Source organism: Rattus norvegicus, chromosome 1 (genome assembly GCF_021556685.1).
Source record: "Rattus norvegicus strain SHRSP/BbbUtx chromosome 1, alternate assembly SHRSP_T2T, whole genome shotgun sequence".
In the NCBI taxonomy this organism is placed as follows: Eukaryota; Metazoa; Chordata; class Mammalia; order Rodentia; family Muridae; genus Rattus; species Rattus norvegicus.
This window is the reverse complement of record NC_141534.1, coordinates 251,391,003-251,416,177: the sequence shown is the minus strand read 5'-3', so window position 1 is coordinate 251,416,177 and position 25,175 is coordinate 251,391,003. Positions and strand designations below refer to the sequence as shown.

The 25,175-nt window shown below is 37.5% G+C and overlaps 1 protein-coding gene across 4 annotated transcripts in view; it reads right to left on the bottom strand.

The window, feature by feature from the left end:
• The window catches only part of Cyp2c7 (cytochrome P450, family 2, subfamily c, polypeptide 7), a 56,082-nt gene that overhangs the window by 14,463 nt on the left and 16,444 nt on the right, over positions 1–25,175 (bottom strand). The window contains exons 4-7 of one of the 4 annotated variants that reach the window (XM_087655191.1): positions 23,023–23,183; positions 21,028–21,204; positions 7,678–7,819; positions 2,285–3,562 (exon numbers count right to left, since the gene is read on the bottom strand). In XM_087655191.1, coding sequence (XP_087511317.1) covers positions 3,420–3,562; positions 7,678–7,819; positions 21,028–21,204; positions 23,023–23,183 — 623 coding nt within the window. In that variant the 3' untranslated portion in view covers positions 2,285–3,419. 4 annotated transcript variants of the gene reach the window in all.

The window sequence follows — 25,175 nt, the reverse complement described above, 5'->3', positions numbered from 1 at the left end:
TAATAGAAGAAAAACTAGGGCAGCATCTCAAACACATGGGCACTGGAAAAAAAATTCCTGAACAAAACACCAATGGCTTATGCTCTAAGATAAAGAATCGACAAATGGGATCTCATGAAACTGTAAAGCTTCTGTAAGGCAAAGGACACTGTGGTTAGAACAAAACAGCAACCTACAGATTGCGTAAAAATCTTTAGCAATCCTACAAGAGATAGAGGTCTTATATCCAAAATATACAAAGAACTCAAGAAGTTAGAACGCAGGGAGAAAAATACCCTTATTAAAAAATGGGGTTCAGAGCTAAACAAGAATTCACAGCTGAGGAATGCTGAATGGCTGAGAAAAACGTAAAGAAATGTTCAACATCTTTAGTCATAAGGAAAATGCAAATCAAAACAACACTGAGATTTCCCCTCACACCAGTGAGAATGGCTAAGCACAAAAACTCAGGTGACAGCAAATCCTGGCGAGGATGTGCAGAAAGAGGAATCCCCCATTGTTGGTAGGATTGCAGACCGGTACAACCATTCTGGAAACCAGTCTGGAGGTTCCTCAGAAAATTGGACATTGAACTACCTGAGGACCCAGCTATGCCTCTCCTGGGCATATACCCAAAAGATGCCCCAACATATAACAAAGAAACATGCTCCACTATGTTCATAGCAGCCTTATTTATAATAGTCAGAAGCTGGAAAGAACCCAGATGCCCTTCAGCAGAGGAATGGATACAGAAAATGTGGTACATCTACACAATGGAATATTACTCAGCTATCAAAAACAACGAGTTTATGAAATTCGTAGGCAAATGGTTGGAACTGGAAAATATCATCCTGAGTGAGGTAACCCAATCACAGAAAAACACACATGGTATGTATTCATTGATAAGTGGCTATTAGCCCAAATGCTTGAATTACCCTAGATGCCTAGAACACATAAAACTCAAGACGGATGATCAAAATGTGAATGCTTCACTCCTTCTTTAAAAGAGGAACAAGAATACCCTTGGCAGGGAATAGAGAGGCAAAGATTAAAACAGACACAGAAGGAACACCCATTCAGAGCCTGCCCCAAATGTGGCCCATACATATAGAGCCACCCAATTAGACAAGATGGATGAAGCAAAGAAGTGCAGGCAGACAGCAGCTGGATGTAGATCTCTCCTGAGAGACCCAGCCAGAATACAGCAAATACAGAGGCGAATGCTAGCAGCAAACCACTGAACTGAAAACAGGACCCGCATTGAAGGAAACAGAGAAAGAACTGGAAGAGCTTGAAGGGGCTCGAGACCCCATATGAACAACAATGCCAAGTAACTAGAGCTTCCAGGGACTAAGCCACTACCTAAAGACTATACATGTACTGACACTGGACTCTGACCTCCTAGGTAGCAATGAATATCCTACTAAGATCACCAGTGGAAGGGGAAGCCTTGGGTCCTGCTAAAACTGAACCCCCCAGTGAACGTGATTGTTGGGGGGAGGGCTGCAATGTGGGGAGGATGGGGAGGAGAACACCCATAAAGAAGGGGAAGGGGAGGGGTTGGGGGATGTTGGCCTAGAAACCGGGAAAGGGAATAACACTCGAAATGTAAATAAGAAATACTCAAGTTAATAAAAAAAAAAAAAGAACAACAATGCAAACCAACCCGAGTTTCCAGGGACTAAACCACTCCCAAAGACTACATGGACTGACCTATGGCTCCAGCTGCATATGTAGCAGAGCTTGGCCTTTTTGGCCACCAGTGGAAAGAGAATCCCTTGATCTTGCCAAGGTTGGACCCCCAGTGTAAGGGGATATCTAGAGGGAGGAAAAGGGGGGGGGGCTGGATATGGAAGGGAGCACACTGATAGAAGAAGGGGAGGGTAGGGGATAGGTGGCTTATGGACTGGAAACCAGGAAAGGGAATAACATTTGAAATGTACATAAAGGAATATCAAAAAATGTTTAAAAAAAAGAGAAAGAAATGTGTGGGTTGAATAGACAAAGAAGACATTAAAGTAGTGGCTTTTTGGGGAGCGTTCTGGGTAGAAGGGTTTTCAGTGGGGTGAGTGGTGATGTGACAAAGGATAATGGAGGAGAGAACAATGGGAATTCATTATATGTATGTGTGAGATGGTCAAAGAATAAATACATCAAAAATGGAAAGAAAATAAAAAAATAAAAGTATCACTATATAATCCAAACCAGGAAATTCAAATAAGCTACTATTTTTCCTTTTTTTAAAATTTTTTATTATATATTTCTTTACTTTTCTTTTTTTGAATTTTTTATTATATATTTCTTTACTTACATTTCAAATGTTAGTCCCTTTCCGGGTTTACTGTCCATAAGCCCCCATTCCCTCCTCTACCTCTCCCCCATATGGGTATTCCCCTGCACAAGGGCTTTCCCTTCCACTGGGCCCCAACAAGGCTATCCTCTGCTACATATACAGTTGGAGCCCTGGGTCAGTCCATGTGTAGTCTTTTGGTAGTGGTTTAGTTCACGTAACCTCTAGCTGGTTGGCATTGTTGTTTTTATGGGGTTGCAAACTCCTTCAACTGTTTTAATACTTCCTCTAATCCCCCCACCAAGGGGGTCCTATTCTCAGTTCGGTGGTCTGCAGCTAGCATTGACCTCTGTATTGGACGTGCTCTGGATATGTCTCTCAGGAGAGAACTATATACAGTCCCTTTCAGCATGCATTTTTTAGCTTCATCAATCTTATCTAGTTTCGGTGGCTGTATATATAAGGGCCACATGTGTGTCAGACTCTGATTGGCCATTCCTTGAGTCACTGCTCTAAACTATAATTCCATATCCTCTCCTATGAATATTTTTCCCCTTTTAAGAAGGAGTGTGAATATCTGCACTTTGATCATCCTTCTTCTTGAACTTTCTGTGGTCTGTAGATTGCATCATGGGTAATTCGGGCCTTTTGGCTAATATCCACTTATCAATGAGTGCATACCAAGTGTGTTTTCCTGTGTATTGAGTATTTTCAAAAGCTTTCTCAGCATCTGTGGATATCATGTCAGCTTTCCTTTAAGTTTCTTTACTAGTGGATTATGTTGATGGATTTCCATCTACTAAATCATCATTGCATCCCTGGGATGACTTCTACATGATCATGGTGAATGATCAGTTTGATGTATTCTTGGATTCAGTTTGTGAAAATTTTATTGAGTATTTTTGTATCGATATATGAGGGAAATTGGTCTGAAGTTCTCTTTCTTTGTATGGTTTTGATTATTTCTTGCCTTGTACTCTTCTTGGATGTATTTGCTTCTTTTTATTCTAGAGCTTTTAGGTATGTTGTCCAGCTGCTGATGTATGCTCTCTCCTGTTTCTTTTTGCAGGCACTCAGAGCTATGTGTTTTCCTCTTAGAACAGCTTTCACTGTTTCCCATAAGTTTGGGTATGTTGTGTCTTCATTTTCATTACATTCTAAAAAAAAACTTTAATTTCTTTATTTCTTCCTTGACCATGTTGTCATTGAGAAGAGCAATATTCAGCTTCCACGTGTATGTGGGCTTTCTCATGTTTTTGTTGTTATTAAAGACCAGCCTCAGTCCATGGTGACCTGATAGAATGCATGGGATTATGTCAATATCCTTGTATCTATTAAGGCCTGTTTTGTGACCAAATATATAGTCAATTTCAGAGAAGGTATGATGAAGTATTGAGAAGAAGGTATATTCTTTTGTTTTAGGATGAAATGTTCTATAGATCCATTTGGTTCCAAGTTTCTGTTATTTTCACTGTGTCTACATTTATTTTCTGTTTCCATGATCTGTCCATTGATGAAAGTGGTATGTTGAAGTCTCCTACTATTATCGTGTGCAGTGTAATAAATGTTTTGAGCTTTAGAAATTTCTGTTGCTAAGATTCCTGTGCTTGCCTCTCGCTATCTGGTTATCTCTTATGTTAGTTGGTCTTGCCGTCCTTGACTGGAGCTTCTCTGTCCTGTGGATCTGTGAGCCTTTGAGCCTGTGATCTTTGGAGTGAGAGAGTTCCTGAAAGACCAGCTGTCTGTGGGCATGTTTTGGGTCAGAGAGCTATGGGGCAACCCCTGCTCTGGGCTTAGATGGAGACTGGAAGGGTCCTGTCCTAGGCTGTGCTACATCTTCTGTGCCCATGTGCTCCCAGTATATGTTTCCTTAGATAGTCAGTGGGGAGAAAGTGTGATATCTCCTGTGGGCTGTGGGTTTAGTAGGGAGAGTGCTCCTTGCAGACCAGCTCTCTGTGTACAGTTTTATTGTCCATAATGCTGTGGGGAAAAACCCAGCTCTGGCACAGATGGAGACTAGAAGGGTCCATTCCCAGACTGCACTGTGGCTCCTCAGCACTGTGCATTCTGTTGGATCTCTCCTTGGATAGACAATGCGGAAGGTAGTAGAGTCTCACCTGTCGGCTAAGGATTTAGAAGGGATAGTGCTACTGATGGACCAGTTGTCTGAGGGCAAGTTTGTGTGTGAGGGCTGTGAAACTGTCCTGGCTCTTAGCTGCCTGATTGTATTCTAATTAGAGGCAGAAAGGAAGTAGATCTGCAGGTTGTGGAAGGTGAGGAAAAATAGGGTTGAGAAGAAGGAGGAGAAACCATAATTATGATATAGTAGGTGAGAAAAAATAATTTTCAATTAACAGAAAAAAAAGCAGATTAAATTATAATTCTTTGTTAAACCAATATTCATTGTTAGATTAATTTTAATCACAAAATATTATTCATGATAATAAAGACTTTTCATTGTCATGAAAATAAATTGTGATTACCTTTCATTAGCACATTTTGATAATTGGATACATTTTTATTTGTAAATTTGCATTCCTTGATAAAGAATTATACTTAATATTGAGATAGATTTTTTTTAAGATGCTGGTAATTATACTCGATAATGGGAGCTTTAGGCTACAGAATGTTTCCTTTCATCTCCTTTTTCATTCACACCTGCAGCACCAATAATATAAATACTGACTTTGGGACTTAGCAAACCTGGGACCCAGGAACCTCATTGAAACCCTCATTCTCTTTGATTAGTTATTCAGACTCCTGGACTCCATGAATTCCTGTGACTTTGCTTTAGATCATAGAATAAAAAACAATCTCACAGATTCAAGTAGACCTGAAAAATGGGGGAAGCAAACAGAGGTCTCATTTGGATTTTAATTTATAAACTTACCAGAAATCCATTTCTCTTGAAAATTCTGATGTAGTCTCTAAGAGAATAGTTTACATTTGACTCAGGGATCTCCCTGAAGGGTTTCACCCTTCTATTCATGAGTCCACATAAAGAGAAGACTCATGAAACTATGAACCTGTGTCTTTGGTGGATGTTTTTAATCCATTCTGATGAATACTTGGAAAGTCTTTTCTACTAGGATAGTAAAATATGGAACAGTATTAACACTCTGTGTCTAGAGGATTGAGCCTAAAGCTTACATTCATGGAACAAATCAGGGAAGAGGCACAGATAGAAGGAGAATTCAGGAATCAAATGTTGCCCGTCTCCCCTTTCATACCTATTCATTGCTCATTCCCTGTTAACAACTGATGTCTCAGGAAAAAGACCTCTTAGACAACCCTATACCCTTATTTAAGAATTCAGTGAATCTGGAAGGTAAGTCCTCTGATGATTCGAGTAGGAAGGCATTTTTAGCAAGATGAGCATGGTCTGTATAACCTTGTTTTCTATTTAAACTTTTATGACTGTTGAACAGTACTAGTCTTTTCTGGTTTGTAGATATACATCCTTAACATGTTTTGATTAATGCATGTGTGTCCTTATAACATTTAAATTTCAATATAATCTTGTTCTTTTTTTCTTAAACATCATATTTTGTTTTAGTAAATTTGAGAAGCCTTATTGTTATCTTCTCATACATTAAAAATATTAAATTTGTACTTTTTAAAGTAGGAAATGTTAGGCAAAGAAGTGAAGGTGTGTTTCATTTATGGTGAAGCACTCGATCTGATTTAAAGTACACTGTAAAAGAAAACATCATTGGTAGAGGTGAAAAACACCATTGTTCAACAGAAGGTTAAGTAAGTGGACTAACAGTGTGGTGTGATTATCTAAATATTCTGCATGAATAGAAACACGTCACTAGATAATCTAAATATTTTGATTTCTTGTCAGTGGGTACATTATCTCAATCATAATAAGTTCTTGACTTTCAGGTTATGCTTCAGTGAAGTAAGTTCTCTTTTTTTCTATGCTAAAATTAAATTCATCAAAATAAGGACATGAGACCATAAGATTTTAGCTGACTTACAGAGTTTTTAAAGAAAATTTAAAGAATTTTAAGAATGAAAGAATATGTATCTTCTAGTTACAAAAGGACATGAATGTTATGTACTTACTAATAAGTGGATATTAGCCAAAAAAGTACCAACTACCCATGATACAGTCCCCAGAAGTCATAAAGGTCAACAAACTAAAAGTCCCAAGTAACAACACCTCTGTACTACTTGATAGGTTGAAGAAAGCAACCATAAGGGGGAAGGGTAGGAGGGTACTGGGAGACAAAGGGAATGGGATGGCTGGAGAAGGTAACATGATCTGGTATTGGGTGGGGAATTGAAGCCCTTAGGGCCAGCAGAAAGAATGGAAACAGGCAACCTCGGGATGTTGGAGGTTGGGTGTACCCTATAGAATGTATCAGAGACCTGGGAGGTGAGAAACTCTCAGGACTCAAATTGGGAGAACTAGATGAAATGCCCTACAGTGGGGAGAGGGAACTTGTAGAGCCCACCTCCAGCAGAAAGGCAGGGCATCAAGTGAGGGATGAGGTTGCTATCTCACAGTCAAAAACCCAAACCATTAGTCTTCCTGTCTGAAAGAACTGTAAGGATGGAAATGGAGAAAAACCTGAGGAAAAGAAGGGCCAATGACAGTCCCAAAGTGGGACCCATCTCAAGTGGAGGCCCCAAGACCTGATACCATTACTAAAGTATAGAACTCTGACAAAAAATTGGACCATTGTGGCTGCCCTCCGAAAGGCCAAGCAGCTGAATGAGTCAAATGTACATATTTGCACCCAACTGAGAAATAGACACTGCTGACCCCTTTGCTTGAATTAGAGAAATCTGGAGGTATCTGAGGGGGAGGGAAATCCTGTAGGAGGAACAACAGTCTCAATTTAACCTAGAACCTCAAGATCTCTCAGACACTGGATCACCAACTAGGCAGATACAGCAGCTGATATGAGCCCCTCAACATACATACAGAAGAATACTCTGGCTTCAGTCAGGGAAGATGTACTTAACTCTAAAGAGACTGGAGGCTCCAAAGAGTTTAGAGGTCTGATGGGGTGAGGTGTCAGGGGCAGACATTCTCCTAGAGATTAGGGATGAGGGGTATGGGGATGAAGTCTGTGATATGGAATAGTTAGAGAGTGTACTGGGAGGGGAATAAAATCCAAAGTGTAAAAATAATAAAATAAAATAAAAAAGAAAGATATGTTTCCGTCAGGCAATATATTCTACCCAGGGAACCCAGATACCGACCAGCAGTTGATTGCTTTTCCTACAGCCAGAATCCATTCATCTCAGTCATGCTATTCATCATAGTCAGTAGCGCAAAAAGTGAAGAACTGAGACTGCTCTAACTAAAACAACATGCTGAATCCTGGTATCATCTTTCCAGTATCTTACGGAACCACTTTTGTTCACCACCTGTGCCCTTACCTGTGACATACCTGTGACATGTGGGTACTTCATCAGAAGCAGGAGAGCATATCTCAATGTTGTGCTCATTGTCTCTGTCCCTGCACCAATGAGATCCATGATACTGCATGTCAGATTTTCATGTGAATATTCTGATTGTTCGATGTTGTTTGCCTATAAATAATTTGATGCGGAAATCTAGTAAATTACTTACCAACACAACTTATTACAGTGAATCTACAGTTGTACATTTGAATGTTTGTACAATTTGTACAGTTGAATAGTTGATATTGAAGTTTTAAAATTCAAGAGAAAGTACATAGTTCAATGGCTATTCCAACTGTATAGAAATTCACCGAGTTGAATAGATTTTGGGTATAATTTTTCACATGATATATTTATTCATTTACAAGGTTACTTTATACTAAACCTTATATAGTTTTTAAAGTTTTATGGTGATGGTAACAAAGACCCTAGAATATAGAGTAGAGGAGAAATAAACATATCCTTTCGATTATGATATATATATATATATATATATATATATATATATGTATAAATAGATAGAGAGTTACAGGAAAACACAAATAAACAGGTAAACAAATTGAAAATGGAAATAGAAACAATAAAGAAAGCACAAAGGGAGGCAACTCTGTATTTATAATACCTAAGGAAGATACAAGGAGTCATAGATACAAGCATCACCAACAGAATACAAGAGATAGAAGAGAGAATTTCAGGGGCAGAAAGTACCATAGAAAATATCGACACAACTGTCAAAGATAATGTAAAACACAAAAAGGTCCTAGGCCAAAACATACAGGAAATCCAGGACACAATGCAAAGAGCAAACCTAAGGATAGTAGGTATAGAAGAAAGTGAAGACTCCCAACTCAAAGGGCCAGTAAATATATTCAACAAAATAATAGAGGAAAATTTTCCTAACCTAAAGAAAGATATGCCCATAAATATACAAGAAGCCTACACAACTCCAAATAGATTAGACCAGAAGAGAATTTCTTCTAATCACATAATAGTTAAAACACCAAATGCACAAAACAAAGAGAGAATATTAAAAGCAGTAAAAATTGTCAAAGTGACATATAAAGGCGGAACTACAAAAATTATACCAGACTTTTCACCAGAGACTATGAAATCCAGAAGATTCTGGACAGATATAACACAGACCCTAAGAGAACACAAATGCCAGCCCAAGTTACTGTATCCAGCAAAACTCTCAAGTAACATAAATGCAGAAATTAAGATATTCCATGACAAAACCAAATTTGTGCAATATCTTTCTACAAATCCAGGTCTACAAAGGATAATGTATGGAAAACTCCAACACAAGGAGAGAAATTACACTGTACAGAAAGCAAGTATATAATTTACTTGCAATGAAACCAAAAGAAAAATAAACAAACATAATTCCACCTCTAACAATGAAAATAACAGGAAGTGACAATCCCTATTCCTTAATATCTCTCAACATCAACGGACTCAATTCCCTAATAAAAAGACATAGACTAACAGACTGGACAAGTAAGTAGGACCCAGGATGTTGCTGCATGCAAGAAACACATCTCAGAGACAAAGACAGACACTACCTCAGAGTAAATGGCTAGAAAACACCTTTTCAATCAAATGGCCCAAAGAAACAAGCAGGAGTTTCATTCTAATATCAAATAAAATTGACTTTCAGCCAAAAGTCATTCAAGAAGATAAGAAGGAAACTTCATATTCATCAAAGAAAAAATCCACCAAGATGAACTCTCAATCCTAAATATCTATGTTCCAAATGGAAGGGCACCTACATTCATAAAAGAAACCTTACCTAAGCTCAAAGCACACATAGCACCTCACATGATAATAGTAAGTGATTTCAACACCCAACTGTCATCAATGGATAATATAAAATAGAGGAATCTCGAATGACTGAGAAGCACCTAAAGAAATGTTCAAAGTCCTTAATGGTCAGAGAAATGCAAATCAAAACAACCCTGAGATTCCACCTCACACCAGTCAGAATGGCTAAGATCAAAACCTCAGGTGACAACACATGTTGGCAAGGATGTGGAAAAAGAGGAACACTCTTCCATTGCTAGTGGAATTGCAAACTGGTACAACTCTGGAAATCAATTTGGTGTTTCCTCAAAAAATTGGAAATAGACCTAAAGACTCAGAAATACCCCACTTTGGAATATACCCCAAATATGCACCACTATGACATAGGGACACATGTTCCACTCTGTTTTAGTGGCCTTATTTGTGATAGCCAGAAACTGGCAACAATCCAGATGTCTCATGACAGAACAATGAATACAGAAAATGTGGTTCATTTACACAATGAAGTACTACTCAGCTATTAAGAATGAGGAAATCCTTAGTAAACGCAAGGCCCTGGGTTCGGTCCCCAGCTCTGAAAAAAAGAAAAAAAAAAAGAATGAGGAAATCCTGAGTTTTTGCAGGCAAACCCTCAAGAGACTGGAGGCCCCAGGATGTTTAAAGGTCTGGTGGGGTGGGTGAAGTAGGGACATCCTTGTGGAAACATAGCAAGGGGGAGTGAAGGGTGGGTGGGTAGGAGATATGGGATGTGGAATTCTATGGGGTAGATTGGGAGAGGAATAAAATATGGATTATTAAAATAAATGGATAGAGGTAGATAGATAGATAGATAGATAGATAGATAGATAGATAGATAGATAGATAAATCAAAAGAGGCAATGATGTCTAATGGTGTGGACTCATACCATGTGAAACAAACTCTAAATAATTGGGCTACTCAAAATAGAATACCCCAAGACTGATGGGATTGGTAACAGCTGTACTAGATGCTGGCCCTGAATTGCAGTGGTTGTCATGGTTAAGAGATGAAGCCAAAAATGTGGCACAACTCAATAGAACTAAGGAAATTAATAATGTAGTGAGGGATCAGTATATTACTGAAGGTTATTATGCTAATATACAAGAACAGGTATAATTTGAAGATGCAATCACAGAACTATGTTATTTAGAAGTTTTAAGAACTTGGAACAAATTTGAGAATCCAGATAAAAAACATTTCTAACTTTTTTACAAAATTTATATAAGGCTTAGGATAAGATTTCACTGTTTTTTGTTTTCTTTTTACAAAGATTGATCCCAGTGGCAAACATAATCATATCTAATCAGAATCAAGGTGTTGGTAGAGAACCTAAAATTCAATAATTGGAATTAAGAATGTGGAAAAGTTATTACACCACTAAAACCATAGAAAATGCCCAAGGATGAACAGAAAAAAAAAAGAATACAAATGCTATTGGTTCGAAAGTGTACTATCCTAGACACCCCAAGATCTCTCAGACACTAGCCCACCAACCAGGCAGCATACACCAGTTGATATGAGGCCCCCAACACATGTAAAGTGGAGGACTGCCAGGACCATATTCAGTCAGGAAAGGTGCACCTAACGCTCAAGGATTGGAGGCCCCAGGGAGGAGCAGGATGTTGGGGTGGGGGAATGAAGACATCCTTGTGGAGTGGAGGGGAGGACATTTGGTATGTGAAACAATCTGAGGATGGACTGGGAGGGGGATAAATTCTGGAGTTTAAAAAAAATAAAGAAAATATGCAATTAACATATATGATGACATTGCTCAGCTGTTATTATTTTTCTATGTTAATGATAAAGCTGTTCCAGTTGAAAGATCAGAAGAGTTTGGAATTACAGGAAAACATGAATTCTTGCAGTTATTAATCACCAGAGTCCAATAATAAAGTCACAAGTGAATGATATTGAAATAGAAGATGTATTGCATACAGAAGCCAATGTAACTATTATTTCACACAAACCTTTGGTTTCATAATGGCCACTTCAAAAAAATATCTAGGTATTGGAAAGTCACCTCACATAAAACAAACTTGTGATACCTTACACGTGTGGGACTAGAAGGTTAAATAGGAAAGTTAAAACCTTATATGACTGACAAAGTCCTGGACTTATAGTGATGACTTTCAGTACAGCGCTGGGGAACTCATATTAATATTCTCTCGATACCAAATACAGTCCCTAAAATTAAGGGTGAAATGGAACATACTCCTTGGGAAACTACAGAAAAATAACATCCAAAACAACCATATACTTTGCAGTTTATCCAAACAGAACACAACAAGGACTGAGTTTTCAATTATATAAGAAAGTATTTTAGAAAAGATTTTCTTGGTACACAAAGTAAAAATATTCTATGTTTTGTGTAATCACTAAAAATTGTCAAAGAGCTTATAGAAACTATTTGGGGGAAATTAACAACAATATCTTAAAAGCAAGCATCTTTAGCTTATAAAAAGCACTAATTGAATTCTGTGTTTTGGAAAAGGAACATCAATTCTTTAACCACCTATAATCTATTCTGATGTAAAAATTTGGGAATGCCTAGTTATAAGTCAGAAACTGATAGAAGGCCCATATAATTCCCTTCAAAAATCAGAGTGTTATGTAATTATCATTGAATTATTAGATTTTCCTGAAACTCTGAATATAATTACTAATTCTAAATATGTCGAGTTATTTTAAATATAGAAACAGATGAATTTTAATAGATAATTCAGAATTATCCTTGTTATTTAAGCAAATGCAATAAGCAATCATAAATGGAAACTATACATCATATTAACCATCTTCTATCTCATATATACAAGCTTGCAAAATACTTTGACAAAAGAAATGAAAACGCTGATCAATTGTTAGTAGGAAATATATTGGTAACCCCAAAATATCACATTTAATCTCAAGTTAACAGTAAATGTTTAAAGAAAAACTTTTCTATCTCCTGGAAACAAACTGAGGTAATTACAATAAAATGTTCTACTGGCCCTTTGTATAACCCAACTCCACTTCCTGCTGGAATCAACTTTAAGAGTACCAAAACAAATGAAAACTGGCAGGTGGACATGTTTCATCTCGCAGAACTAGAAAATTAAAGTTTATACGCCATACAAAAAAGGACAGCAGCTGAAATACATGGGGTTATAGAAAAAACTGGAATTAAATCATCCTGTGGACTATAAGAATGTGTTAACATCAGAGAATGTTTTGTCTTAAGGACATGGACTTGTTTATATTTTTTCAAAAAGAAACTATGAATACTAAAAAACTAATAAATCTCAGAGTTAAGCATGGGAGATATTCTGGAAACCTTGACCACTGATCCCAAAAGAGGAAAGAACAGAGCCTATCAAGTCACTGCTTTCTTCTGCAAGTAGGAAAAGCCTGAATGAGAAACATTTACCATATATTTCTGAAAGACCTATCAGCAGGGTTTTGATCTCCTGCAGTACAGAGCCATCCACAATGCTGAGCAACAATAGGACTGTGAACTGGACTTTAAAAAGACTCTTCTGAATACTACATCTTGAATTACCAAGTTGAGACAACCCAAAAGTTCACAAAGGTGTGGGCACAGACTAAAACACTGCAGCAAGGAACTCCAGAATAGAAGATTATAGAATATCAGATAGTCTCTACATATAAAAGGTTCAGGAAGCAGAATCCATGTTACAGAAAAGAAAAGCATCACTGCTAGGTTTTTATCTCAGTTGTGGATAGGATACTGAAAGGTCAACAGAAAGACCACATCAAACACCTAAGAACCCTGGAAAGGACATTTGGAAAAATGGAAAAGCAGCTTCAAAACTGCATAATCAGTAGCTAAAACAAATGACAGGAAATAGAAGGTGCTTTATTTTGCAAAGTTATCCCTTTAATGGATGACATATGGCTAGTCAACTAACTCTTTTCGAATTATTATTCTCTAGAACTGCTTCATACTATGACCTTTAGTGTCAGTTGCCTCTTGGAATTCTGGGAATGGGAGAGGTTACAAAAGCATAACAGAGGCTGAAAGTTGACTAGTAATATTGGACACTAGAAAACTGAACATGTCCCACAGATCCCTGAACCCAAATCCTGTGGGGGCGAAAGTGGGCCCTCAGAGTGTAGACACTCCTGAGAACTCAGAGGAGACAACCACTTTCTGCCCACATTCCTGACCCAAGAGGAAATCACCTAGTGCCATCAGTGACCTCCGGGCAAAGGGACCTAGAAGCAGTCAGGGGCAGGACCCTTCAGGTTTCTGCCTGTTCCCAAGATTGCCTAAACACCGAAGAGTAGAGGTAAGACCATCTTTTTGCTCCAAGCAACCTGCCTGGTAAACTCAGGACACACAAAGGCAGAGGTACTCTGGAACAGTGCACTTCTAGTTTCTGACTGTTCCCAGAACTGAACTGAACCGATGCCACAACTGAAACCCCAGAAGCACAGATAATACTGAGACCTCAGAACAGACCTCCACTTCTGCACACTTCTGTTCACATACCTGGACTCAGAGGAAACTGCATGGTACTTCTAGATACAAGAATATAGGCACAGTCAGCAGCAGGAACAGAGGTTTCTGCCTGTGCCAGGAACTGAACTTAACAGTTCACACAGTTCACTGCACCCAAATTCCCTAGGTAAGAGAGCAGGGTCCTCAGAAGTGTGGACACTCCTGAGAAATCAGAGGAAACAACTACTTTCTGCCCACATTTCTGACCCAAGAGGAAATTGCCTAGTGCCATCTGTGCCCACTGGGCACAGGAACCTGGGAGCAGTCAGAGGCAGGACCTTTTTGGATTCTGCCTGCATGGAGAGTAGAAAGCCAGTCATGAGGAGCACTTATACAATGGAGAGCAGAGCTCTATGTTCCCAGATCAGGATGAAAGAAAACAGGTCTACAGGAGTGCTGACACACAGGCCAACAGGGAGGTCAAGCCACTGTCAGAGACAGCAAGTCAAGCTAACACCAGGGACAAAATGATGGTGAGAGGCAAGCAAAGGAGATTAAGCAACAGAATCTAAGACTACCAGGCATCTTCAGAACACAGTACTCCAAACAAAGCAAGTTGTGGATATCCAACCATACCAGAAAAGCAAGACTTAGATTTAAAACTAAATTTTATGATGATAATAAAGAACTTTAAGAAGGACATAAAGAATGCCCTTAAAGAAATGCAGGGCAAGACGAATAATAAGTAGAAGGAATTAAAGAGGAAACACAAAAATACCTTAAAGAATTTCAGGAAAGCACAACCAAACGGGTGAAGGAATTGAACAAACCATCCAGGGTTAAAAAAATGGAAATAAGAACAATAAAAAAGCACAAAGGGAGACATCACTGGAGATAGAAAATCTAGGGAAGAGATCAGGAGTCATAGGTGCAAGCATCACCAATAGAATACAAGAGAGAAAGGAGAGAATCTCAGGGGCAGAAAATACTATAGAAAACATTGGCAAGAAAATCAAAGATAATGTAAAATGCAAAATGTTCCTATCCCAAAACATCCAGGAAATCCAGGACACAATGAAAGCATCAAACCTAAGAATAATAGGTATAGAAGAGAGTGAAGACTCCCAAATTAAAGGGACAGTAAATATCTTCATCAAAATTATAGAAGAAAACATCCCTAACCTAAAGAATGAGATGCCAATAAAAATACCAGAAGCCTACAGAACTCCAAATAGATTGAAACAAAAGAGAAATTTCTCCCATCACATAATATTTAAACACAAAATGCACAAAGCAAAGAAATAATATTAAAAGGAGTAGGGGAAAAAGGTCAAGTAACATATAGAGGCAAACCTATAAGAATTATTTCAGACTTCTCGCCAGAGGCTATGAAAGCAAGAAAATCCTAGGCAGATGTCATACAGACCATAAGAAAACAAAGATGCCATGCTAGGCTAATATATCCAGCAAAACTCTCAATTAATGTAGGTGGAAAAACAAAAGCATTCCATGACAAAAATAGATTTACACAATATCTTTCTATAAATCCAGCCCTACAAAAAGATAATAGACATAAAACCCCAATACAAGGAGGAAAACTGCACCCTAGAAAATATAAGAAATTAATCTTGCAATGAAACTGAAATAAGAGAGACACACAAAAATAATTTTTCCTCTAACAACAAAATAACAGGAAGCAACAATCACTATTCCTTAATATCTTGTAACATCAATGGACTCAATTCCCCAACAAAAAGATATAGACTAACAGACAAGACACAGCATTTTGCTACATAAAAGAAATACATCTCAGAGTCAAAGACAGACAATACCTCAGAGTAAGAGGTAAAATTCCAATAAAAATTGTTTGAAGAAATAGGCTGGAATAGCCATTCTAATATCAAATAAAATCAACTTTCAAACAAGAGATATCAAAAAAGTTAAGGAAGGACACTTCAGATTCCTCAATGGAAAAATCCACCAAGATGAACTCTCAATCCTATATATTTATGCTCCAAATTCAAGATTACCTACATCCATAAAAGAAATCACACATTATGCTTCACACAATAATACTAGAAGATTTCAACACACCACTCTCATCAATGGAGGAATCATGGAAACAGAATTAAACAGTGACACAGAGAAACTAACAGAAGTTATTAACCAAATGGAATTAACAGATATTTATAGAACATTTCATCCTAAAAAAAAAAAACGGATATACCACTTTCTCAGCATATCATGGTACCTTCTCCAAAATTGACCATATAATTGGCCACAAAACAGTCTTTAACAAATACAAGAAGGTAGAAATAATCCCATGCATCCTATGAGATCACCATGGACTAAGGCTGGTCTTCAATAACAACAAGACAAGAGAAAGCCCACATGTACGTGGCAGTTGAACAACTCTCTAGTCAATGATAACATGGTCAAGGAAGAGATAAAGAAAGAAATTAAAGACTTCTTAGAATTTAATAAAAATGAAGGCACAACATACCCAAACTTATGAGACACAATGAAAGCACACCAAAAATTCTACGACAAAAAGAAGCAAATACACCCAGGAAGACAGGAAATACTCAAATTCAGGGCTGAAATCAAACAGAAAACAAGGACTATACAAAGAATCAAGAAAACCAGGAGCTGATTCTTTGAGAAAATCAACAAGATAGATAAACCCTTAGCCAGACTAACCAGAAGGCAAAGATAGCATATCGAAATTAACAAAATCAGAAATGTAAAGGGAGACAAAAACAACAGAATTGGAGGAAATCCAAAAAACCATCAGATCCTACTACAAAAGCCTATATTCAACAAAACTGGAAAATTTGACTGAAATGGACAATTTTCTAGACAGATACCAGCTACCAAAGTTAAATTAGGAACAGATAAACTACCTAAATAACCCCCATAACTCCTAAAGAAATAAAAGCAATTATCAAAAGTCTCCCAACCAAAAAGGGACCAGAACCAGATGGGTTCAGTGCACACATCTATTAGACCTCGTAGAAGACCTAATACCAATACTGTCAAAACTATTACAGAAAATAGAAACAGACTGAACACTATCAAATTCTTTCTATGAAGGCACAGTTATATTTATGCCTAAATCACACAAAGACCCAACAAAGAAAGAGAACTTCAGACAATTTTCCTTATGAATATTGACACAAAAATACTCAATAAAATTCTTGCAAAACGAATCCAAGAAAACATCAAAACTATCATTCATCACAATCTAGTAGGCTTCATCTAAGGGATGCAGGGATAGTTCAATATATGGAAATGCATCAACGTAATCCCCCACATGAACAAACTCAAAGATAAAAATCACATGATCATCTCATTAGATGCTGAGAAAGCATTTGTCAAAATTCAACACCCCTTCATGATAAAAGACCTGGGAAGTTCAGGAATTCAAGGAACATCAACGAAATGAGGTCAAAGGGATGAAAAATAGGAAAGAAAGAAGTCAAAATATCACTATTTGCAGATGATATGGTAGTATACTTAAGCTACCTCAAAAGTTCCACCAGAGAACTACTAATCCTGAAAAACAAAGTGGGTAGGTATAACATTAAATCAAACAAATCAGGACCCTTCTTCTACTCAAAGAATAAACAGGCTGAGAAAGAAATTAGGGAATTGACACCCTTCACAATAGTCCCAAATACCATAATACCTCAGAGGGACTCCAACCGAGGAAATGAAAGATCTGTATGAGAAGACCTTCAAGTCTCTGAAGAAAGAAATTGAAGAAGATCTCAGAAGATGGAAGGACCTCCCATGCTCATGGATTTGCAGAATTAGTATAGTAAAAATGGCCCTTTTGACAAAAGCAATCTACAGATTCAATGCAATTCTCATCAAAATTCCAAACCAATTCACAAACACATGTTCCATTATGTTCATAGCAGCCTTATTTATAATAGCCAGAAGCTGGAAAGAACCCAGATGCTGTTAAACAGAAGAATAGATACAGAAAACGTGGTACATCTACACAATGGAGTACTGTTCAGCTATCAAAAACAATGACTTCAAGTAATTCACCCGCCAATGGATTAAACTTGAAAATATCATCCTGAGTGAGGTAACGCAACCAAAAAAAATGCACATTATGTAAGTGGATATTAGCCCAAAAGCTCAAATTATCCAAGATACAATCCACAGGCCATATGAAGCTCAAGAAGAACGGTTACCAAAGTAGGGATATTTCACTCCTTAAAAGGAGGAACAAAAATATTCATAGGAGGGGATATGGAATCAAAGTTTGGTGGCCCATATATATACAGCCACCAAAACTAGAAAAGATTGATGAAGCTAAGAAGTGCATGCTGACAGGAACTGGATATAGATGTCTCCAGAGAGATACAGTAAGTGCATGGCAAATACAGAGGCAAATTCTAGCAGTAAACCTTTGAACTGAGAATAGGTCCCCCATTGGAAGAATTAGAGAAAGGATTGAAAGAGGTGAAGGGACTTGCAACCCCAGAAGAACAACACTGCTAACCAACTAGAATTTCCAGGGACTAAACCACTACCCAAAGAACATATTCGGATTGACCCATGGCTCCAGCTGCATATTTAGCAGAGAATGCCCTTGTTGGGCACCAGTGGAAGGAGAAGCCCTTGATCCTGCCAAGCCCTTGACCCCTGGTGTAGGGAAATATCATGGGGTGGTGGGGGCTTGCATGAAGGGAGGGAGTGGATGGGGAGGGGAGCACTCTCATAGAAGAAGGGCAGGGGAATACTATTGGGGGCTTATATCTCTGAAACCAGGAAAAGGAATAACATTTGAAATGTAAATTAAAAACCCAGTAAAATAAAAATAAAAAATAGAAGATTGCAGACTAAACAGGAGAATAGACCAAGAGACAAAAGAGTAGGATCAGAGAGTAGAAGAGAAGACTGCTGCTGAGAGTTGTCCCAGGGGAATCTGAACTGTGCCACAGAAGTTACTGCCAAGAGACACTTAGAAGAACCTAAACGCAAAATAACAAAATAAGAAATAAAATAAAATCTACAAGACATCACAGGACATCAGGGGTTTTCATAAGTGGTTACATAGTGATAAGATGCTCTCCAAACAGCAGAAACTGGCACTTGCAGTGTTTTGTAGGCACATAAAATACCACCATAAAATAAAAGAAACAGGGTTATTGCCCTGAGGTACCAATTAAACATCCTGATCTGACTTTCTGAATTATAATCTTACAAGAATACAAATTTAAAGGACACAGATGAGACAAAATAGTTATTCAAGAGAAATCAAATTACAGCAAAATCAAAGACATTAAACACTTGGATAGTAAGTACTGCTATACAATTACAGGAGTGAAGAAATCATGGTGGTGGACTAGCAAAAGAAAGTTAAGATCAGTGGAGCAGAATCGATGTGCACAAACAACCCCAAAAATCTATTGTCAACACATTTATACAGAGTCTGAAGAAAATTCAGTTGAGAAATGTCTTTTGCGCAAACTGTATGGTGCGAACACAGTCCATGCTACCAGGATAAGCAACAGATACCACTCTTCAATCACTTCTGGTGAATATTAACTTGAGGTTATACTCAAAGTCTTGCTCTTTGATACACTAACTCTTCCCACAACATGCCTTTTCATATACCATTCAGTCGTTCAGAAATTAGCTTCTATACCTATCATTATAAAATAAACAATATAGCTAGATAAAGTTTAATCCGCTAGACATGCAGGAAATCTAGCCACACAATATGTGCATTTATGTTGCCAATATGCATACTTCCATGACAGTTGGTTGCTTTTTACTTGATTAGAATTTTTTTCATTTTATTGTTATTCTACCTATCTACATTGCAAATGTTATCCCCCTTCTCTGTTTCCCCTCCATAAGCCCCATATCCACTCCTCCCACCTCCCTTCTTCCATAAGGGTCCTCCTCCACCTGCCCACCTACTCCTGCCTCAGCACCCTAGCATTCCATCACCAAGAATCATCAGGCCTCTAGAGGGCCAAGAGGTTACCCTCCCAGTGATGCCAGATAAATCAATCAATCTTCTGCTACATATCTGGAGTCATAGGTACCCCCTGTATACTCTTTGGTTGGTGTTTTAGTCCTTGGGAACTCTTAGTGGGGTTGTTTGGTTGATATTCTTGTTGTTCTTATAAGGTTGCAAACCCCTTCAGCTCCTATAGTCCTTGCCCTAACTTCTCCATTTGGGTCCCTATGTGTAGTCTAATATTTGACTGTATACATCTGCATCTGTATTTGTCTGGTTCTTGTAGAGCCTCTCAGGGGACAGCTATAACAGGCTTCTCTCAGGAAACACTTCTTGGCATCAGCAATAGTGTCTGGGTTTGGTGTCAGCCGATGGGATGGATCCCTAGGTAGGGCAGTCTCTGGATGGCCTTTCCTTCAGTTTCTGCTCCACCCTTTGTCCCTTCATTTCCTTTTGACAGGAGGAATTCTGGATTAATATTTTTGAGGTGGGTGGGTGGTCCCATCCCTCAACCTGGGGCCATACTTATCCACTGGATATGGTCTCTATAGGTTCTATCTCCCCTTTGTTGGGTATTTTGCCTAATGTCCTACCTGTAGGGTCCTGGAAACCTCTTGTGTCCCTGGCATCTGGGACTTTCAAGTGGCTACTCCCCAGTTCCCCCTCCCCCATTTCTACACATTTACCTTCAAATTTTGATTCTTTGTACTTCTTCCCAATCTCCTCCCTTATCTGAACTGCCCTCACTTTCCCCTCACCCTCCTCTCTCCCTCCCAGATACCTGTCTCCCTCTACTTCCCAGAGATTATTCTCTTCCCCTACTGAGTAGGACTGTAGCATCCACACTTTTTTTACATTTTTCCAATCTTATCTGCCCTTTGGCTTGTTTTCTCCACAACTGCAGTGGAGTTAATGTGCTCTGATTAACAAATTCCCTTAATATCACAAGTATATGTATGCTACATTCTAACATATAACATATACAGAAATCTTTTTCAAAGTATACTGACGTCAAACATCTCTGACAAACGTTTCAATGTTCAACAAACCAGAAAATGTTTGAAAAATAAAATAATCTTATATTAACATTTTACCTGTTTTTGTTTAATCAGGTAATAATCAACAAAATCACGAGGGTTTGTAACATCCAATGATTCCTGGTGTTCTTCTATTTTCTTCAACAAATAGCTTTTCATATAATTAATATTTTTTGCTATTTTGTGATGAGTTCCAGGAAAATAGTCAATGAGTGAAGGAAAACTATTGCAGACCTATAAAACCAGACCAATAATTTATTTTGTTAATATGTGTTGCTTTAATTTTATTTATGTGTGCGTGTATGTGTGTGAATATGTGTATGTATTTGTGTGCCTGTGTGTCATTGTTTGTGCTTGTGTATCTGTGTGTGTCTATACATACACATGCAAGTGTATGATATATGGATGGGTGCCTTTGAAGGCCAGATGTATTAGAGCCTCTGAAACTAGTGGTTGTGAACCACCTGGCATGGGTACTGAAGATTGGACTCAGATCCTTTGGAAGGTAACACACAACCTTAAGCACTGATGCATCTATTCAGTCCCTGACTATAGGCATAATATATTGTGTACTGTGTAAAATGTATCCTTCTATCACTCAAATGCTGATTACCCTATCCTACTCTCTTGTTTCAATCTGAGACAGCGTTATACTGCTTATGTTAAGCAACTCTTGTATGAGGTTTGTGTAAACAAGGTTCATCATTTATTCTCTGACTTGTCCATAAAAGCTGGAAATAACTAGGCAATAGAAAGTATAGGGCAGGACTTTTACCAGCCAGGGGATAAGGAAGAGAAAGGAAGAGAGGATTCAGCATGAGGAAGGGATCTAGACAGACATAAAAAGCAATATACATTTGAATTCCAGATAGTCAAACCAATCCAAAAATTCAAATGGTTGGGGATTTTGCTGGTAGACAGACAGATTTGATTAGAGAATTACAATATAATTTTAATGCTAGATATTATGTTTTAACTTGGAAACTGTCTTGATCTATCTGTGTCATTGTTGGGCAACTAGCTAAGATAAAGAAAAGCACCCTCTGTGCTAATTTACTACACACATACAAAATGATATTCATTATACATTTGCCAAAGAATCCTTTTCAATGGATAGATTTGAAGAAATGCACATATCTAAAATATATACAATGTCCAGCATGGGTTTATGAATGCAGACATGAATAAAAATGGTGTCTAACATAAAGAAATGTATTTCATTTCAGGCATGGAATAATGTAATGCCCTCTGAGTATAGAAAGAATTGGGTGAAAAATTCCTGACCAATTGATCAAAGATCATAAGTTTCCACATTATTGAGTTTGAAATATGATATGTTAATTATTGCCATTTATAGTAGTCAGATGATAGCAGAAGGGAAGTGTTAAGTGACTTGATTTACAGAACAAAAGGTATATTTAACTTCCTAAAACCAGTCTCAGCAAAGAGTGAATATTCAGAAGTGGTTGGGGTTCCTAAGAGCCTTGAATGCAAATGTACATCATACCACTTACAAGATTCTCTATGACCACAAAGTTATTATGCAGAATTCAGGAGATGCTAATTCGAGCTATGACAACCATGTAAGGACATTTGTGGTCTACACAGCATTGAACTATTCATATTCTATTTCTACCTGTCACCTAATCACTAGGATTGTGGCTCAAAAATCAAAGCATTGAAAATAAACATGCTTTCAAGGCAGATTTCATTGCCACTGATATTCTTTCTCCTTACGAGAATATTGATTCTAAACTAAGGTATTTCTGCCCAGAAATATGATGAGTATTGCTTAGTAGTTTAAAGACAACAAGAATGTTGCATTGAATAATGTCCTGTGATTTTTTGGGCACACTTTAAGTGTATTAAATGTTGTGCTTTATACCAACAGTTCTCTGTACATTCATGGGAAGATCAATGAATATTCTTTACATAATACATTGGTCAGAACCAAGGTGTCTTATCACATCACTTTTTGGGAAATATTGAATTAGATCTGTGCCAGTAAAGTATCATTTGTGTTCTCACAAGTTAAAAAAATATTGACATCACCTGCATCCATGGGGAGCTCATAATCTTGAGATTCTCATTCACTTTTTCCATGAACGTAAGCATTTCCTTATCTTTATAATCAAAATGATTCTGGAAAGTAATGGAGCAGATGACATTGCATGGAGCACAGTTCAGGATCAAGGAGGGGTCACAGGGTGAGCCTGAAGATTTAGAAAAAATTAGAAAAATACCATTAAAATAGACAAATAAGACACGTTGTTTCTGTTAAAAGGTAAATATTCTTTAGGAGTTTTAAATCATATCTTGCCTACAATTTTCCTAATAGCTAAGCATTTATTATATATAAAATTCACATATCTCTTTGATCTTAAACCTGAGGTGATTTTTCTAGGGAGAAGCAAAATTTATAGGTTTGTAAATATTTTCCAATATCATCAAATTTCTGTGCTGATATAGTGCTTACAATTTTGCATCATATTGAAGTATATGATCTTACAGGTTTAAAACTCTTAAGGAAAATCTATTATACCAATTCAGCAGTTTAAAGTCTCTTCTGTACTGAAAGGAAACAAAAACGTTATAATAAAATTTTCATGTATTCAGAGATTCAGAGCAGAATTTTATCTTACTTCACTGCCTATAGGCTATTTGATACTCAGAAGGAAATAGAAAAGTGTATACCTGGAAGTTGTGTATCCACAATCAATAAATCAAAAAAGCAACTATTGATCCAAAAAAGGAGGAGAGGACCACACTACAGGTGGTTTCCGTATGAGAGGAAAAACCATGATGAGAACTGCTCCTTGCTATACAAGAAGATGGTGCAACTCCAAGAACAGCCAGTTCTCTGTGGATTTGTTGATATGACTAAATTAAATATAAAATTTTACCGTACATATTCTAGGAGGGGAAAAACATGAAAGAATTGATAGAGACTTCTATATTCATTTTGTCACCTGAAAGCGATATATTTTGCTGAGTGCCATGTCTTGCATTCACAATTTTGTACCATAGGCCAAAGTTTCAGGGTGCTTAGGGCAAAGATTAAGAAATTTCACAAAGGAACTCAACAACACAAGGTGCTAGAAGATAAGACAGTCCATAGGTAGACATTTTTAGCTAATGGTACCCAAGTTATGGAAAAGAGAAGTGTCAGTACTAGGTCTTTATCTCAGCTGTAGACAGGATTCTGAGAGATAAACAGAAAGGATCGCATATAGATACCCGAGAACCCTCAGAAAGACATTGGAAAGAATGGAGAATTGGTTTCAAAACTGCATAGTTAGGGGGATCACCAGACACACTTTCCTTACTTCTGTGACCACCAAGCATGTTAGTGGTGCACTCCTATATTTGTAGGTAAGCATTTATATAAAGAAACTAAAAATAAACACAAATATTTAAGTAACAATTCTGGAGAAGGAAGGAATAGGAAAAACTGAAATAGAATTTCCAGAAAGGTGATGGTATGTGAGCATGTTCAAAGCACATGGTACACTACAATAAGGATCTTTATGAAACCCTCACTATATATACTATTAGTATTGATCTTTTTTTACAAGAGAACTAAATAACAAGCATGTTCAATCACACTCTACACAAAATGTCTGGGGGAAAACGAGATTTATACTTTTGTAAACATTTTCAAAAATCATCATCATCAAATTTCTGTGTAAATATAATGCTTAAAATTATGCATCACATTGATGTCAATAATATTACAGGTTCAAAATTCATAAGAAAATTCTTTTTTTTAGTTCTGTGAATACATCACAGAAGCGTTGTGTTGTGTTGTGTGTGTGTGTCTGTGTGTGTGTTGTGTTGTGTGTGTGTGTGTGTGTGTGTGTGTGTTTATACTTAGGGAGATCTGGAAAGCATGTCATATGTCATGGAGCTACCTTATATAGTTGCTGGGAACCCATTGCTGCTCCTCTGGAGAAACATACTCTCCTAGGTGATAAGCCATCTCTCAGGGAAGTTTCTTCTGATGTCCTTTCTATAGAGAATTTTTTTGATCAAATGATCAGTAGTCTTTATTTTCCAGGTGATCCTTAATTTAAGTCTGAAGACTTCACATAGGGATCATTAAATTACCACTTTTCTGAATAAATTAATGAACATTTAAATAAAATAAAATCCTTACAATTGCTGTTAGTATACTGGACTTTTAAAACATAATTATATTCTATATT